The sequence below is a fragment of the Leptinotarsa decemlineata genome, unplaced genomic scaffold, assembly GCF_025532065.1.
Source record: "Leptinotarsa decemlineata unplaced genomic scaffold, Ldec_3_MD MMD2_tig00026354_RagTag_RagTag, whole genome shotgun sequence".
Lineage (NCBI taxonomy): Eukaryota > Metazoa > Arthropoda > Insecta > Coleoptera > Chrysomelidae > Leptinotarsa > Leptinotarsa decemlineata.
Genome location: NW_027412702.1, coordinates 16406532 through 16425531, shown reverse-complemented (window position 1 = coordinate 16425531; position 19000 = coordinate 16406532). Strand labels below are relative to the sequence as shown.

The following is a 19000-nucleotide window of genomic DNA, read 5'->3' as shown; positions in this document are numbered from 1 at the left end:
TTAATTATGCTTACAAAAACAGATCTAAAAGGAAATTTTATTGTCCAATTTTTCAAACAACAACAAATCAAAGTAGTTTAATTTAAGTAAATCTTCAAGTCTAACTTTGATTTATATTAAAAAGGTGTCCAATATTTCATTATAAATCTGTTTTCAATTTTGTTTCGAATCGGGTAAGTCTTAATTGGTTTTTCTTTTTGTCGACGCCGGAGGTTCGAGAGTTAAATCAAATAATTCGAAAATATTATTAAAAAAGGTATCGTTATTTCTAAAATTCATCAAAATTTCTGTTAAATTGTTTAACCGTTGTTTTGAGTAATTGATATCTGTTGATTTATTTTGAAGAATAAAAAAACCAACATCGGTTGGCATTTGACTACCACATATTTGATTCAAAACATGGCTTTATTTGGTGGATTTTGAAAAGAATGCCGAAAATCCAGACAAACTTGAAAAAAATACGCGGCAATCTATTATGTTGGTGCCCGCTTTGCTTAATACTGAATTTAGGGCATGGGCATGACAATGCGTAAAAAGTGCATGAGGAGCTATGGACTTTATTTTAGTTTGTAAACCATTTAAATGGCCGGCCATGACCGCAGCCCCATCATAGGTTTGCGCAATTAACTTTTGCCTAAAATTATAGGTGTCACACGTACGAATTGAAAAATTAAACAAATCTTCAACTGTGCGCCCAGATGAAACGTCATGAAAACCCATAAAATGTTCTACCACATTACCATCTTTGACATATCTGAGAACGATTGAAAGTTGTGATGTACAGGTAATATCGGTAGTTTCATCAATTTCCCATGCAAAAACAGAAATACTTTCAATCAACTTGCTTATATTTTCCTTAATATTATATGCCACACTGTCTATAAGCTCATTTTGGATGGTTTTTGAGGTGCTCGAAAAAACGCTACCGTTTGAAAAAGTGTCAAATTGTGAATCATATTTGCCCCATAACATTAAAAGTTCCTTATATTTGCCGCGATTAATCGAATCTTCGGTTTTATGGTGTCCGCGAAAAGCTAATTCTTGGGCACCCAAATAAATCGAAATATCGATGTCTTCTTAAATTCCACCGATTTTCCCTAACCTGATTATTGAAAGAAATTATATTTTGAGCTGTATCTGAAACTGTTGCTATATTTTGTTTGCTAAACAATTTTAATTCACAAGACGAAAATATATGCTCCTTAGATTTAAAATGTCTTTCTGTAGAACGAGGTGAATTTTCAAATCGAAGTATCCTATTTAAGACCACGTTTGGTATTCAGTTTGTACGGAAAATAAAATACAGGGCCACCAAAAAGTTTTTTTCGTTTAATGGAGCGGGTTAACCTATCGCATTTATGGTACCTAATACTAAATCCTCGATTTTGTCGATTATCTGACGCTTTAATTGAAATCAAATTTGGTTGAGGCCTTCCCAGAGTTTTATTAATGTAAAATTTATTATCATATGATAAAGACTTAAAATTATTTGTCAGCAACCAATCGACTATATCGTCAGATTTTTTAATTTCGTCCAACTTATCCATGATGAATGGAAAAAAACTTACCAAAAAGTGAAAACCAGAAAACCCCTTGGAATTGAAAGAAAACACTTCGAAAACACATTGAAAATATTACCGAAAGGCACTGCTATAATACAATACAGCCTGTTTTGTACACAAATTTATATTATCAAGGAACACTAAAACGATTTACCGATATATTTTTCAGTCCCGGTCCGTCACGGCATCCCGTCCGAATAATTAAATCAAAAACAAAGGCAGTCGTTCACTAACGGAGACCGGAGACTAGACTCCTCTAACGCTATAATTTTTGCAACTAAAATTACAAATCGGGACGTATGTCGCTGGCTGGATCGGTCTCGCGGAGTTTGTGTTTTTTGAAGCGGTCGGAGGCTTGACTCCCTTGCAACGCATCGACGTATAGCATTTATTATTTCGGGTGCGTTTGAGGTTTGTTGATGCAGAATATAGTGTGGTACGTACTACGTAGTGTACGAGTGATAGTGTTTTTCCGGGCATATAATGTATTTATATTGAAAATTATTGGTAAAGTAATGATACCCAAGATTTTTAGAAAAAATAATTATAATCATTTGTCGATATCTTTTAATTTATTGCGATGAATAGCCTCAAATTTTATAGGGAGGCTAAGCCTCCCTTGCCTCCACTGACGAGCCGCTACTTTCACTATATATTCAAATATCCACTCATTTTGGAGCTACCAATAGGCATTACCTACTAGTAGGTATTAAAATATAGAGGTTCCAGAGTGAATTTTAGGAAGTTTCTCGAAAATTACCCACTCAGTCACAATTTCTCATCGAAAGTGATAGAAATGAAACAATTCCCCAACATATTACAAGCGTTTTCTTGTTCATAATCCCCACTATTCAGAAAAAAGAACCTACTCTGATATCATACTATCAATCTATCGATACCTTTCCTCTACACTGATCGCCTACACCGAATTAATCCCATCGAGCGTTGCTCTAATGGCAAAAACTCAATAATCACTTTACTCGAATCGTTGAACTCCTGTTTGAGGCACTTCATCAACCAGAAATTAATGATCGATGTATTTACCACATAGTGAAACCGTTTTCAGCAATCTGACAAATTCGAAGCTTCGCGAATACGAAATTAATATACGATATACATATATATATATATATATATATATATATATATATATATATATATATATATATATATATATATATATATATATATATATATATATATATATATATATATATATATATATATATACATAAACAAATTGGTACGCACAGAGGACAATGTTTGCTGTCAACTCAAATTGCAATGTTATATGTATGAGTGATAGGAAATTGTTCGTTTGTTGTAACTCGGTTTTGCTGATATATCAGTGAGATAGTTGTTAATGAGAAAAAACCGATTGAGTGTCAAACTAGTCGTGTGCTTAATAAAAAAATATGGATTTGAGATACCCTTCATAACAATTTTTATGAAGAAAACTTTAAAGAAAAAATTGTAGATGACGATCAGAAACCAATTTTAATTTGTGATGAGTTGCTATATCCCTCAGTTTCTCAATTTTGTAACTTCATTAGAAAACAGGTTTTTTATAGTATGGTCCGCTTATTCAAAAAAAATCGTAAATTTGGTCTATTTTTTTTTCTCGAATCCATTTTTTTCAACTCTTCCATTTCCTTAGCATCATCACTTGTTATAAACATGAATTGTATATTGAAAAATTGCAGGAAATGCAAAAAACTTCAGTTTTGGAGTTTATAAGCTTGAGGACTTGGAGAAATTGGAGAAATCTGGAGTTTATAAGCTCCAGTGTCCGGAGTGTAATAGTGTTCATGTGTGACAATGTGGTCAAATTTTCAAAACGGTATGCTGAACATGAAAGGTCCTTCAGACTAGGTAAAAATGATTCGACGTTTTCAAACCATTCTTTGGTATGCAACCACAACTTCCCGATTCTAAACGATACGGAAATTTTGTACTATGCAAGAAAGTGTTGCAAACTGAATTATTTGGAATCCTCGAAAATTCACAAGCATAAACATTGCAGGTGCAACCTGTTAAATGATCAAATCGATTTAGTTTACTCACCGGTTTTCAAATTAGCATATCCACATTGTCACCAATGAACAAAATTCAGGTGCTCGATCAAGCTATCAATCATTGTTAGTTAATTCAATGTATAAGTTTGAAAAAGTCCTCATAGGACGAAACTGCAGTAACGTTAGTTACAAATAAAAGTGGTAAAAACATAAAAAGTTTTAGTTCTCTTTTCTTCACCTTTCAGAACCTCTCGCGTACAAATGGATTCTAATGTTCGTCTTCAGCTGGGACTTCAGCTGAGCGTCCATGTTTGATTGGTTTCGCCTTACCTATCGATAATAAATATGTTTTTTATGATATGGGATTTTCTATATATGAACCTAATGTGTTTCAGTCCTGGGATGCTGAGACTTTTTCAGCTTTCATGGAAGCAAATCATTACACAGGATATCTCTGTTATCCTTTCGAATAACTCAAACCATTTGCAGGCCATAGCTTTTGGAATTCGTCAAATGTGTATCATTTCTAGTAGTAAGTACAAATTGTGGGCTTCAGAAGTTTAGCTTTCTCTGGTTCTAGGTACAGAAATAAGCACTTTTCCCAGTCACCAGAAATGCGTTTAACACAGGTTTTACCAACCAAGTTGGTGTCTTCGAAAGATGAAGTGTTTTCATATCATTGCTTTGAATGAACTGAAAATAAGTTCTTCTCCCAAACATCAGAACTCTTCTCGAAGCGCGTTTCACAAACCGATCTGACATCTTCAGGGAATAAAGTGAACTGAATCAAAACAGGGTACACTTTTACTTCCACTTTCCGACATACATCAATGATTTTCGGTAGGAATTGAGTGATTTATTGAAAGGTATACAATGGGTCATTTGAAATGCGAAACTACTCTCATGTAGATAGAATACAAACCAATAGTTTATTTCCGTTAGGATAGAGAAGTTTGAATCTGTGTCTTTCTGAAAAGTCGATGATTTACAGAAATTCCCCCTAATTTTTTTGAATTCCAATTTGTAGTTTTCAATTCATCCACTGAATTCTCTGTTTTATCACAACCAACTCTCTCTTCGGTAATTCGTAGTTTCTCTTTCTCCAGAGTCCGTCGACAATGTCAGCAGATCGCATGACGAAGGTCTGATTAATAATTGAATTGTCTGATTAACAGAGGCTGCTAAGTTGATAACAGTGAATTTCCCAGGCCTTTCGGGACTGACCGAAAACCAAACGGTCGAGATATTACGATGTTAGAGTCAGATTTAGTTTTACTTCACTTTTACTATGATTCAGGCCTTTGTGAATTGAATTGTCTATTGAGTGAAAGACTATGTTTGGTGGATTATGAAGTGATTGTTATTCGGAAAAGAGACTCGAAGAATTGGTCTTTTGCTTTGTCGTACAAACCTTCATATTGATACCTAATAGAAATGTGAATACGATATTTAACTATTCAACTCCATGTACTTTTCAGAAAGTAAGGTTGAACAAATGATTTTTAAATTAGAAAACTGGTAGGACACATAATTTCAGCAATGTAGTGACATGAATAGCCAATTCGATGGAAAATATATGTATGAGACGTCAAAAATGTGGTAGACTCAAATATTTTCAATCACATATATAGGATGAGCAAAACGAGACAGAGTGCTTATTCACTGCTCATTCACTGACTGTTAGGTGTTTTTTCAATAACAAATAAAAAAAAAACCTTCCTGCGCTACTCACTATCAGCTGAATTTAAAATATAATTTTGTCAATCTTTATGAAATGTACTTCTCAAACAAGTGTTTTAGTGCATGATTTTTCATAAGAATGGAATAAGACAGATGAACCAAATACATGCAAGCTCAATGAACAGATAAATGCTCACTTCAATTATGAAATATAAAATTATAAATAACTAACCAGTGATATAAATTGATTTAAAATCCCTTAAAAAATCTGTAGAAAATTAAAAAGATTAGCTGAAAAAAACAATTATATTGAGCAAAAAAACTGAAAATTACAATGGAATAAAATACTAGCAACAACCAAGTAACTTGGCTTGAAATCTTTCAATTTTTAATTTTAATTTTCTAATTCTAATCAATTATTTATATTATTTTTTAATTTTTGTCTCATATTAATAGTTAATTTTCTTGAGTTTTTGGTTGTTACTTGTATTTTATTTCATTGTAATTTCCAGTTATTTTGCTTGATATAATTGTTTTTTCAGCTAATCTTTTTGATTTTATTATCATCATATTATATCATATTAGAAAATGGAAATCCGAACTAACAAGATACACCACGAAACATTGTCAACCACCTTCAAACAAACTAACTAATGCCTTGATAGTATGCCATAGTCTGACTTTACTGCTGCTCACTTTCACTTCCTGATTTATCACTGTCAGAGATATTTTATTTTCAATTACTTCAAAAAATTCTTTATAAAGTGTAACACAGATTATGTATAATATAGTAAACACAGATGTATACACTATAAGTATCCGAGCTCAGTGTGGCGAGAGATAGTGTAAAGCCAAAGCAGTAGGAAGAGAATCGCACAGTGGCTTGCGCATGGCGACCCGTCACCACGGCATGCATTGACACGCCAGCAGTCGGTTTTACGTGCGTCTATAGATGTTTCACATCAATGAAGTTTGCAATCATTTTCTTTATTCGTCTTATTGAAACTTTCAGTTCAGAAGTGAATCTCATTTCCACTACAAAATTTTTTGTCGCACTGTACCGTGATCATCATTGCAACCAGATTCTCTCACCGTCTTCTAACAAACGCGAGTCTAGTGATCACGACCATTCAGAACTTCAGAAAGCTCTTCATACATTTGACAGACTGTAATGATTTAGAGTCCTCATTTCAGGTATTTGACTGAATATTTTCTTGCTTTCACAAATGAAAAAATCTTTCGTCGAAGTTGACTTTGGGACAGAAATTCTCACATGACATGTTTTTCTGCGAGATAGCATTCTGTTTAAAAAAAAAATTTCCGTTAATCATCCGAATTATATTTTTGTAAATGAGACAGACAGATTCTGAAATGAATAGGTAAGTCTGTTTAAAATCTGTATGTTTTTTCGTTAACCAGCTGTCGCACCCCTAGGAACGACAACCCTCAGAAGTCGAAACTTGTACGAGCTAAGGATCAATGAGGTCTTACATTTTAACGTGTGATTCCTATCACGGGTGTTAAAATTGACTCACCTACTTATAAACAATAGTCTATATGACTTTTGCAAAAAGAGTATTTTACCGTATGCTCAATATATCTTATTACAAAAGCATAAAACTGAACTTTTCACACTGGCCTGAACGAATTGTTCTTTTTCAGATGATTTCATAAAACTGAAAGTTGCAGTATACAATTTCAAGATGTCAAACGATAATCATTTCGGAAAAATGCCTACCGCTGTCAAAAAACCATATATGCTTTTCTACTAGTTCGATGTCAAAACAAAAATCGCGTTCTGAGATTTATTATCCACAGCGGCTGGTCAAATGAAGAAGTCTCTTTGATATTTCTAATATTAATCCAATGTACTTTATTGCAGATTACTAGCAGGCCGAGTGAAGCGAAAAACCCTAGCCTCAAACTCCGTCGCCACTGAACAGAAAGCCTCTAAAGTCCTCGGCATCGTTTTCTTCACATTCGTCTTGTGCTGGTCGCCATTCTTCATCCTCAACATCCTCTTCGCCGTCTGTCCCGACTGCGAAGTTCCCAAAGACGTCGTGGTGGTTTGCCTGTGGCTGGGCTACGTCAGCTCAACTATAAACCCCATCATCTACACGGTGTTCAACAGAACGTTTCGGGCGGCCTTCATTAGGTTGTTGCTGTGCAGATGCCGGAGGTATGTCGTTATAAGTCCGTTTTCCAGCAGTGGGAGGTTCTCTTCGACTAGTATTGGCTAACGGGAAGTAAGTTGGATGATCGTTTAAATTGTCGCGACTAACAAGATGTGGCTGCTAACACCTGATAATTTCAAAAAGTTGCATAGGTAAACTAATAATCATACAAACAATTCTTTCGGATGATGAACATTCGAGGAATCGTGATTTGGAACCCCTCAGCCTCAATTACTTATAAATCTACTAGCTGCCCCGGCAAATGTTGTTTTGCCATATTGATCATTTTTATCAGAACAACACTCACAAATGATTTTTATCCCTTAATACTATGCTGTGAACAATATTTTTCGTTAGTCCATGTTTAGCTAACACAAACAAACTTGATGGTTTTCCCACTTGAGAGCAGGCCACATATAATTTTCCATCTGAAAAACAAGGTGTGCTCAAATGCAAGCCATAAACTGACATTGTTCCATCTAGAGACATATTAATAGTCATTGAAAATGCCAGTCTGATTGGAAATTGAACACATTTCAAATGATGTGGGACATCTGTAGGTATAATAGGGATTCGTGGTATTGGTATTTTTTCATTTCGGAGCCTGCTATTCAAAATGCTGGCATCGACAACGTTTTCGATGACTAATCGTGTGAAGTTGCACAGCCGTGGTGGAATCAAATTACGAAGCAATCCAACTTTCAGTTGATAATTATGCGGTGGCATGCCTGGTAAATCCAATGAGTTTGAAAACTCTGTTGAATATATCAAAACTTCGCTGGTATCACAAACTGTATCTACGCTCGATGGATAAACAATGATAGTGACCGAAAACTATTTAGGGGGTGAGAGAAGGATCATTTCTATTCCGTAATGTTTACTGAGTGAGATGTGACACCATAGATGCCTCCGGAAATGACTGATCTATAATTATGATTAATAATTACTGAATCACTGAAATGACTGAAAAAATAGAGGTTGGTGATGGAAGAGTGAAAATGGAGAGTGATTTTTTCAATGTTATTGTATGAAAGAATCAAAACAAAAAATTTTGTTCAAAAATTAAAATAGAGGTTTGGGGTGAAACACCCTCATCACTTAGGGATATGAGAGAAATTGATAAAAACCTATTCTCAGACCAAGCTAATATACATAAAAAAATCTGAAAATTTGTTGAGTCATTTTCGAGGAATATGGCAATTAACACTGTGACATAGGAATTTTATATATTAGATTATAATGAGAAAAGTTCAGAAGTTTATTGAAAGTTTGGGGCATTACATTTAATTATTTGGGTTCACTCTTCTGTCGTGTAATTAGTAGACTGTAGACTTCGACAATAATGCTCTGCCCTCGTTTTCGCACTGGTATATGATCCTTGGAGTGCAGGGATGCATGGCAGGTAAAGAGTTCCATACACTATTTATATAAAGATGTCTTTATTTATATGAAAAGGCCTTTTTGATTTCTCCACTAACGGTTTTATGGATGCAACTCGATTTATATCGTCCTTAAGTTTACATTTCAAACGTAAGGTGTTCCAAAGGCTAAGGTATATTTTTAGAATATGTAATTCCGGAATTGAAAATTAATATCTTCAAGGATTCTACATAGATAATGAATCCACCAATCAATTATGGACCGTACTGTATCAATTTTTTATAAAAAATCAGAGGCTCCATATTTTATACTTTGGTGATCCTTCTAAGACTATTTTCATTCGAAATCAGTGTAGTCTGAATAGAATCCGGGCTGGTAGTCCGTGGTCGAATGGAACCTGAACCATCAGTAGTATATTTGTTGACTGGCTACAATCTGGAGATCTCAGCTACGACTAATTGCGTCGGTAGCAGAAAAGACGTTTCGTGTTTCAGGTTTCATTCGAACACGGCCTGCCAGCCCGGATTTCGTTTTTCTCAATCGTGACTTGACTACGAAAGCCTATTTTCCTATGTGTAGTCTGCCCAAGAGGAACATATAAGATTGTATGCTCCAATTCTGTCTGATTGTTCAATTAACACCTTTATGATTTGTTCTTTCATCTTGACCGATTTCCATCATTCTCATTGAAACACTGAAAGTCTGAATTTCATCTCGAATTTCTATCGCCTCATCTCCAACTGTGTATACTCGTTTTGTAGTATTCGATGGACTTATTCACTCAATTCTCTCTTCTCTTCTCTCTAATGAGTTCGTCTTTTGATTCGTCTCCGTCTTCCAGTTCCCTTATCTTTCCTCTTGCTTTCTGCTAGCTTTCCATCAGCTTTCTTTTTCTTTCAGTTGCTTCCACCCTTTCCTTGACTTTCCTTCCACCCTTTCCTTGACTTATGGACTTCAAGGACTCAAGAACTCGTTTCCATTACTTCAGTTCCTTCATAGAATTTGTATTTGTTCAGTGACAATAATCCCACCACTGTCACCAGTGTTACGTCTATGAATTTTTGAAAATTAATAACTCAGTTGAAAATTCTCGACTTTATCCAGTATTATAAGAGTCAAACTTATAGCAGTTGAACATATATTCAGATAATAGGCTATTATCTGTTTGTAGTTCATCTACCACCTAAAACAAAGTTCTCTCATCGAATAACTGAATCAAAATATATTTCGAAGTATTTATTAATGCATTTGGATTCCAAAACAACTCATCTATGTTCATCCGAAACATGTTGAAATCTTCAATAGGTAGAGAAGTAGAGAATCAGAAAAAAGGTAGATTCTACAGTGACAGTTGCCAAATTCATTGAGGACAAAAATTACATGACTTATTATTTTGATTTTTTGTTCAAATTGGTGATACAATAGTTGTATGGGTTTAATTGAATCAGTCTTGAGTGTTCAGAACATTGACGTTTCTTGCAATGTAAATTAGCATCACAAATTTTTTGAAAAATATATTGTGTTCTGGAGGAGAAAAAAAATTCAGTTGTTCAGGTGAGAGTAATTCAATTTTTCCATAAGTATTACTTCTCACACTGAAAAGATATCCAGTTTAGGTTCTCATTTCATTCGGATATCCATCTGAATCAATTTGAAAAAAGCATCCATTACTCCTCTTCCAAAGTCTTTATTTCCATCACCATCTGTACCCTCCTGAAATTTCACCCATATTTCCTGAAAACTAGTAGTAGGTTGACGCGGTAGTAGTTTTCATCAATATAATAATTGGTTCTTGCATAACAGTGCCTCCTACCTGCATATTCTGATTGGTTCTCTCCTGGATAATTCATGAACTGAACAAGCTTGTTGATGAAAATCCTGTAATATTTTCCACACTTGGCAGGATACAAAATTAATGGGGTAGCTTTCGAAAAGACTGAACAAAGCACATTCAAAACAAAATGAGCGTTTATTCATGGACCTCGACCTAAACATTCAAGAGTGTAACAATCCTTTTTTCTCATTTTTGCTGCTTATTTTCGTTTGTTCATTTCCATCTCGAACGTAATTTCAATAAATTTTTATGAGGTGGAGAATATAGAATACTTTGTTTTTATGAGGATTCTTATATACAGAAAAATCTGAATAGAAATTTTCATAGAATAATGATTTCAACACAATTCATTTCCTCATCTTCAGATACGAAATATAATTTGATAGAAAGTATGTAGATAAAATGATTTGTTAATGTTCACTTTTTGGCTAGATATTTTTTTGGTGACTATCTATGAAGATACTTATCCTTATATAATAAAGTATTTATACTTAAGGAAAGAAAACAATATATTTGAATTGGAAAAATAATATCTGGGAATAGAAATTATGCCGTATATATACTGAAAGTTGAATAAGTATAATTTTGTCAGTTCAGACGATATAGGGTTACAAACCGGTTCAGAAACCTGATAGGAGAAAAACTATTGAAATTATTGATTTCTATTGATAGAGAGTAAAACACGAAAATATCGTTTATCGATTTTGTCAAAAAAAATCAAATTATATGGAGAGAGACTTCCTTTCCTGAAACCTACCTCATTTCAACCACCGTACCTTAAATCAATTTCAGCAGAAAACTTTCCACACTCTCGTATAATTTTTCATACTGTTTGTGGGAAAACCATCTGTTTTTTTTGTTCTTGTTTTTCCTAATTCATTATAATAGTGAAGAAGAAAGTAACACAAATTATGAAATAAAGAAACAACAAAAATTAATATGCGCTCCGGGGCGACTTCATTAATTCCAGTGGCGCATTTACTTTTTCAGCTGCAGCAAAACTCGAAAAACCCACAGCACCACATCATCTGAAGATCTTGATCTGCCAATGTCTTCTCTTTCAAAAATCAAAATGTAGGGTATCTCCAGAGGCTCCAATAAATTCAAGACATCGCCAGAGCACTTAGTGACACGACTATCTTCAATCTTAAACCAGTCCGTTTCGTCTTCGACCAATGCGTAATAATGAACAGATTCAATGACAAAACCACAGTGAACAATGACTGCATGAGGATTAGTGTCTGCTAGATTGAAGTCAACCTTCCTAAGGGTTTGGTGCTTCCGTCAGAGGTTGAGTCATGTTTGAAGATCATTAGTGTTATTATTAGAATAACTGGTGCCTCAACTTCACTTGTTTTCCTAAAATAGTCAGTTGAAGCTGAAAGTTCCATTTTCAGATGATTCAACGATAAGCTTTGCACGGACAGGTTATCAGTCATAGTAGGAAATGCTAATTGAAGTTTCAGAAAATCACATACGTTTTTGCTACCTCTTGAACATTTATTACAATGTAAACAAGTGAGGACTTTTCCAGCAAAAGATTTACAAACACAAGGCGAGAAAGTCTGTATGGAATAATTCAATCCAGAGCGATCAGGAGTATTAATTCTGCATTTATTTTTACTCACGAAGAGTATTCAACAAGAACCCCAATCATCTTGTTGTCCAAACGAGTATCTACACACACCTACAAGTATCTGTCACATACGTTTTTGCTACCTCTTGCACATCCACTACAAAGTAAACAAGCGAGGATTTTTCCAGCAAAAGATCTACAAACACAAGACGACAGAGTATTCAAGAAGATCCTCAGGAATTCGGAACAATCCTCTTGTTGTCCTAACGAGTATCTACTGGACTTCAAAGAAATCCATTGGTGGAAACTGCAACTGCATGAACAATTGTTTAATTTTGGTGAATAAGTAGAAAACATCCTCGTTATTGTTCATCGTTTGATCCTCGTTCTTGAAATTTTTCGTCATGAACCTCACTTGTGAAATGATTTTCATGTAGCAAGTGATTTTTCATTTCTCAAGCTGCAATCGATCCTTCCAAGTGATGAAGGGTTTCGTACAGGGATCGATTCGGCTCTTGCTTCATGAAGCTCTTCCACTGAAAGGGTACCAGAATCACGAGAATTGCAGCTCATATTAGGGGGGCAAGAATGATCTAAGTCTATAAATTTAGGTTCTCCATAAATTGTTTGTCTCCTATGATCCAGTGAATCACATTCGCATAAAATATGATGAGCTGTTTCTGCCCCTTTGATGCATTGTCTGCAACTAAGGTCTTCGTTGTACAGCCGTATTTTGTTAATATGTCCTCTCAATGAATAGTGTGCAGTAAGTAGCTCTGTGATTGGTCTGATACGAATCCTGCTTTGTTGAAGTGGTTCTCTTCTCGGACGGTCCTTACTTTTCTCCTAGTTTGTTTTCGTGTATGCTTTTCCTGGTAACATTTATGTTCCTTACTGAAGATTCTGGTATCCACATCAGCTTTTTCATTGCCTGTAATACGTGAGTGTTATGGAATCCAGGATTGGGTTAAATTATTCTTTTGTTTTTTCAGTCGATTCCCTCAGTATTACACGGCATTTCTAGATTGGTTCCGATATCACTTTCTGGTTTATCAGTGCTTCCGATGTAGTTGAGCTGTCGATGAAAATATTGATCCGCTCATTTCGTTGAAGCCGCAAATTGATTTTCCTTGAGCATTGAAAGATTGCCTACACTTTAGCTTAGAATACTAATGTATATTGATCGAGCTACTAACTCAAATGTAGATTTATCCATACATAGTAAATTCCAGCTAACTGTTTTCGACCTTTCTGTATACCAGGTGTTTCTGCTATGCATATTTTAAGGATACCTAACTGTTAGTTCTTCGCCATTCTTCTTCCAAGAACATGTTTGACGTTCATTTCCCTAAACATGGAATAGCGCGTTGACCGTTGGTTAGCCGTATTTCGGAAAATAATAGGATGCATATTCTGAAAATTGGCAAATGAAAGTTCATTATGTTTTATCAAATGAAAATAATGGCGTTTTTCCAACACTTTCGGTAATGCGAGTTTATGAAACACTCTGTACCAAAATTGAACCGTTTGAGATGTTGATTTGTTTTCTCAAAAAACTATGTATACTGCTCTGCAGTTATTTCCCTATGAAATTAAAAAATTTGATAGGATACATAAATAAGCTATCACCAATTCATTGGAATACTTCATTCCATCGTCTTGTGAAAATGTTATACAAGATGTTAAGAATCGATGACAAATTATGCAGATATGAAAATGAGTCAAGGTTTTTCAAATGAAATACCCTGTATTTCATGATAATTTTGAAATCCTTCAAGATGATTTCAAATCATTCACATGAAACATTCCCTATATCAGGCGAATTAACCGTTCACGAGATATTTTAGTTTCTGTTGGAAAAAACATGTGCGTCTTGGAACGCCCGATAGAATTGATAACTCAAATAAGTATCATCATTTTCAAGCCACGTTTCACATAATAAAAGAATATTTCATCCTCGTGCCCCCTCTTGGGTTGAGTGCCCTGTGATGAATTCTTTCCCACACGGTTACTGTGTGCAGAACATTCCATCTCGTCCATCCATCCCTGCTCTCTGCGGTCCTCAAAAGATTGATATCTGACCTACTGTGGTCGAAATCCATCCTTTAGGTGCTTTTACTTTCTAATCTAATATTTTATTGAATCGTGACTTTACTTGTGATTATTGCATGTGGCCTTCAAAAACTAACCGGAGATGAGTGTCATTAGTATTTCTCGGTGAATCTGGAAAGGAAGTAGGTTCGAAATCTGGTAAAAAAGTTTTTATACTCGCCTGATGCGACTCTCGGGCTGGTCTCTGATTCTGCTTGGTTTGTCTTCTGTGTTTATCTCTTTCTCGGAAACCGGGGTCATCCCTATTTAATGTACGTATGTCTTGAACGTTAGTCTCCTGTCGAGGGTGACTCCCAGGTACATCTCTTCGTTGGTCCACGGAATATCTTGTCCGTTGAAGGTGACGTTTCCTTCCAGGTGTACCAGCCTCCGGGTGAACAGTATCGCCTGACACTTCTCAGGGTTTATATTGATTTTTCAAAAATTGACCCTTTTCTCTAGTCTGTTCGCCTGCTGTTGCAAGTATCTGGTGACAACCGCTTGGCTTGTTGATCTCGCCATCAGAGCTGTGTCGTAGAGTGCCAACTTGTTAAAGTTGTTCTCTGGCTTGAGCACGTCTGCTGTGTATACCGAGAAGAGGTATGGCGAAAGTACTGCACCTTGTGGGACCCATTCTTCCAGTAATCACATAGTGAAGAATATTATGTACTTGATGGTTAGATTTCTATAATACTGTCAACACTACATGTCTAGCGCACGCTAAACACAAACGTCTCTGTCCGATGCTTCGACGAGACAGGAGACGCCTGTCTTCCGCTGACGAAGCGAAAATAACGAAGCGGTTTACCCCCCATAAGAAGTTATCACTTCAATAAAATATGCGCATGTCCACTATAAAACTACGGGATATAAAATTTTTATTTCGAACTGTTAGAGAAAGTTTTTTGAAGCTATTAATTTTTCCTAGAAGTTTTCATTGAAGACAGGATTCCAGATGAATGAATCATTAATTGAAAAATGTTCATCATAAATGTTTCACAACATTCAAATATATTGCATTATCTTTGCAAACAAAATATAAAAACTATTCCAAAATATGAATCCTATTATTTCCCAAAATACAGATAACCAAAATACAGTCAAGTATTCATTAGAATGTAGCTAAAAAATAGTTTCGAATTTGGGTATTCAACTGAAAGTACTTCTTTTGCCAATATTCTTTTTGATTTTCACTGATACCTGAAAGATTTTTCTTGAATAATTTTAAATATAACGAACAAAGTGAGGACCAAAAATAGTTCAGTAACGTCTTCACATGCGATGAATGTATTATTAATTTTTCTGTACAGTAAAAACATCATATCCATCCGTTCGAATAGAGAATTACCAGCAGTTATTGCAATTCCAAAGAAATGAACTTCAAACGTTCAAGCCAGTCTTCGATACCTACACAGTAGGTTGAATGGACTGACGCCTATGAGAAAACAACTACTCCCCTGGCTAATACCACGAAGGGCGTTGGATTATATCCGACAGGCATCAGTGCAGGAATCTTCACAGAAAATTTTCTGCATATGCAATTGGCAATACAACTGAAAGAGTCGAGCTTCAATTTTGGAACGAGCACACTACGAGACCGGTTATTACAATAGTCACAATGAGTGGAAATTTGACTACAATTGTTTTTCCATAATAGATATTTGGTGTTCCCCAACTAGTTACTGGAATAGATACAATTAGGTTAGGTAGGTAGGTCTAAGGTGAGTGGGTCTATTCGACCCTCCACCGCAACCCATAAGGGTTTATTGTGACTCACACCTATTCACACTCGGCCAAATAAACCCAGCTTATTAACGAAGCCGATTAGTTTATATGGTGAGTGGTCTTTCAGGTCAGATGGTGAGAGTACGGATCTGCCGAACTCAAAAATCCTGATTCGGTCCCCAGCGGGACATACAAAAGGTATATGCTCTGCAGTTCCATCATTTTCCAGACAGAGGCGACACACACTGTCTTCCGACAGTCCAAGTCTCTACATGTGATGATTCAAATGACATTAACGTGTAAGAAGGCCTGTTAGACATCGTAGTTCATCCCTACTGTAGTCCGACAACTGTTTGGAATCAAGCTTCGAAGGGTGAGCCACTCCTGAAAGATTCTGTCCATAATTCTTCTTGCCATCCAGGTGTTAAGTGTTTGTTTGGCAAAGCCCAAAGCGATGCCAATGACAGGTTCTGGTCCGATGAAGCCGCTTGCAGCACCCTCCTTTGCGAGAGAGTCAGCAGCTTCTTTGCCTTCCAGGCCAGTATGGCCAGGAATCCAGACCAGAGACAATCTGTTTAGTCTCCCTATCGAGGAGAGTCTTTTTTGGCAGTTTGCTACCAATTTAGACGTTGCTCGATGGGAGCCAAGAGCTTCCAACGCCGCTTGACTATCCGAGAATATTTTTATTGACTTGTGAGTGAGGTTGGATTCATCCAATCTCTCCGCACACAATTCAATAGCGTAAATTTCCGCTTGAAATACAATCGCATAAGTTCCTAGGCAGGTAGATAACTCTGTCCTGCGACTGAAAACACCAGCACCAGAACCAGAAGGTGTTTTTGATCCATCTGTGAACCAACAACTATCTGCTCTTAATATTTCCTTCTTCCGCAGGATCCAGTCCTCTCTACTCGGGAATAGTACTTTATAAGGCAGTTCGTAGTTGACAGTTGGAGGCATGAAGTCAGAGGTCATTTCCAGAATGCTGTGTGTTGCACTCTGCATTGAATCGATTTGTGCAATTGGCAATGTGCACAAGTCTGTATGCAGTCCATCTAGCCTTTCTTTCCAGAAAAATGTGGAGAGGAGGTAAATCTAGAAGGATCTCCATGGCCGCTGACGGTGTGGTACTGATGGCACCACTGATAACCAGACAAGTCTGTCTCTGTAAGCCAGAGAGCTTCGCTTGGGCCGTTTTCTGTAAAGCCTTCGGCCAGTTGCAGTTGCACCATACGTGATCATTGGTCTGAGAGTCATTACATAAATCCAATGGATTTGTTTGGGACCTAAACCCCAAGTGTTACCACAAATCCTTCGACATGTCCATAGAGACAGTCTGGCTTTGTGTAAAACTTTTTTCAAGTGAGCGTTCCAGGTGAGTCTTTTATCAAGGACAATGCCAAGATATTTCACCTCCGTTACAAATGGGATGACCACACCATAAAATTAGGGTAAATACAATATTCATACATTTATGATGTAATGAAAATTGAAAGAGATTTCAAACAATTGTCGAAAAACTATTTTCGGTTCCTCTATGAAATGTTTTGAATGGTTTCATGGTTCATCAAATATCCGACTGAATGTGTTACATGTGAACAATTTATGTTTCGTTCCACTGAAGTTTTTACATTCTTCAAAGAAAATGATATATTCTATATATCTACCCAATTAGCTATTCGGGACAAGGGCTCACGTTTTCTGAAACCTTGCATCAAATAATACTCTTAATGTTTCAGAGAAGCACCACATAATACCAGAAAACCATAAAAGTAATCCCTACTCGTTATCTGTCTGAATTATGAAAACATTATCGCAACCAGAAAATCAGTACATGAAAAATTATTATCATTTCAGGCTCTCCAGGCCCGTGAGATACAGATCCGTGAACGATAATCGAGGTGCCACCAGTCTTTGCACCCCTTCAGCGCTTCCTTTGGCTATCAGTCTACAGGGAACGCCACTACTAACGCCTGCTTCTACTGATAGCTCTTATGTCATCAGGACCCCGTCTTCGAATTTTATCAGGGAAACCTACGAGGAGGCTGATTGTTAGACCGGGAAAATTTAAGATTTCCAAAGTCGTTGAGGTATTTTCTTCTACTTCGAATAGTGAAATTGACTGATTTTGTATATGATATATGCGATAACAGAAGTGAAGTGTTACAAATCGTTTTACAGATAGAGTTTTCAATGTCGTACTCACTCTTAGTCAATGGAATACAATGAAAATACAACTTTTTTTTCTTTTTCTCAAATACTGATATTTATTCCTAAGGGGAGATATAACTTCTGGGTTATTATATTTCTTCAACATGCAATAGCTATATTGGGGAAAGGGGTAAAAAGCAAGAAAACGCCGAACTCGAACCCGAAAATATGATCATCACATAATAATCACAATATGTTCATCATCAGCTATGTATTATCCAAACTAATTTATTGAAACAACTATAAAAATAAAAACAACAATAAAAAATAATTGGCGCTCCGGGGCGACTTCATTGATTCCATTGGCGCATTTGCTTTTTCAGCTGCAGGAAAACCCGGAAAAACCTGCAGCACCACGTCATCTGAACACCTTGATCTACCAATATCCTCAATCTTATGAAACACAATGTAGGGTGTCTCCGGAGGCTCCAATAGATTCAATGCATCGACAGAACACGACTATCGTCAAACTTAAACCAGTCCGTTTCGTCTTTGACCAAGACGTAATAATGACCAAATTCAACGCCAGAACCACAGTGAACAATGCCTGCATGAATATTATACTAGTGGTCTGCTAGATTAGAATGTTCACCTATTTCGAACCTTCCAAAGAGTTTCTTGCTTCCGTCAGAGGTTGAGTCTTGTTTGAAGATCATCAGTGTTATTATAAGATTGACTGGTGCCTCAGAAATACTTGTTTCCTTATAACAGTCAGTTAGTTTAGCGCATGTTTGACAATACAGTCGATCATC

At 36.1% G+C, this 19000-nt stretch overlaps 1 protein-coding gene across 3 annotated transcripts in view; it reads left to right on the top strand.

Annotated features, from left to right (window-relative positions):
* Window positions 1–18690, top strand: part of 5-HT2A (5-hydroxytryptamine receptor 2A) — a 391848-nt gene extending 373158 nt beyond the window's left edge. For 2 of the 3 annotated variants that reach the window (XM_074184568.1, XM_074184567.1), the window contains exons 6-7: window positions 7140–7436; window positions 17895–18690. In XM_074184568.1, the coding sequence (XP_074040669.1) occupies window positions 7140–7436; window positions 17895–18093 (496 nt within the window). In that variant the 3' untranslated portion in view covers window positions 18094–18690. Of the gene's footprint in view, window positions 1–7139; window positions 7504–17894 lie in introns of all 3 variants that reach the window. The other variant, XM_074184569.1, reaches the window with a different exon arrangement.
* Window positions 18691–19000: the final 310 nt, after the last annotated feature.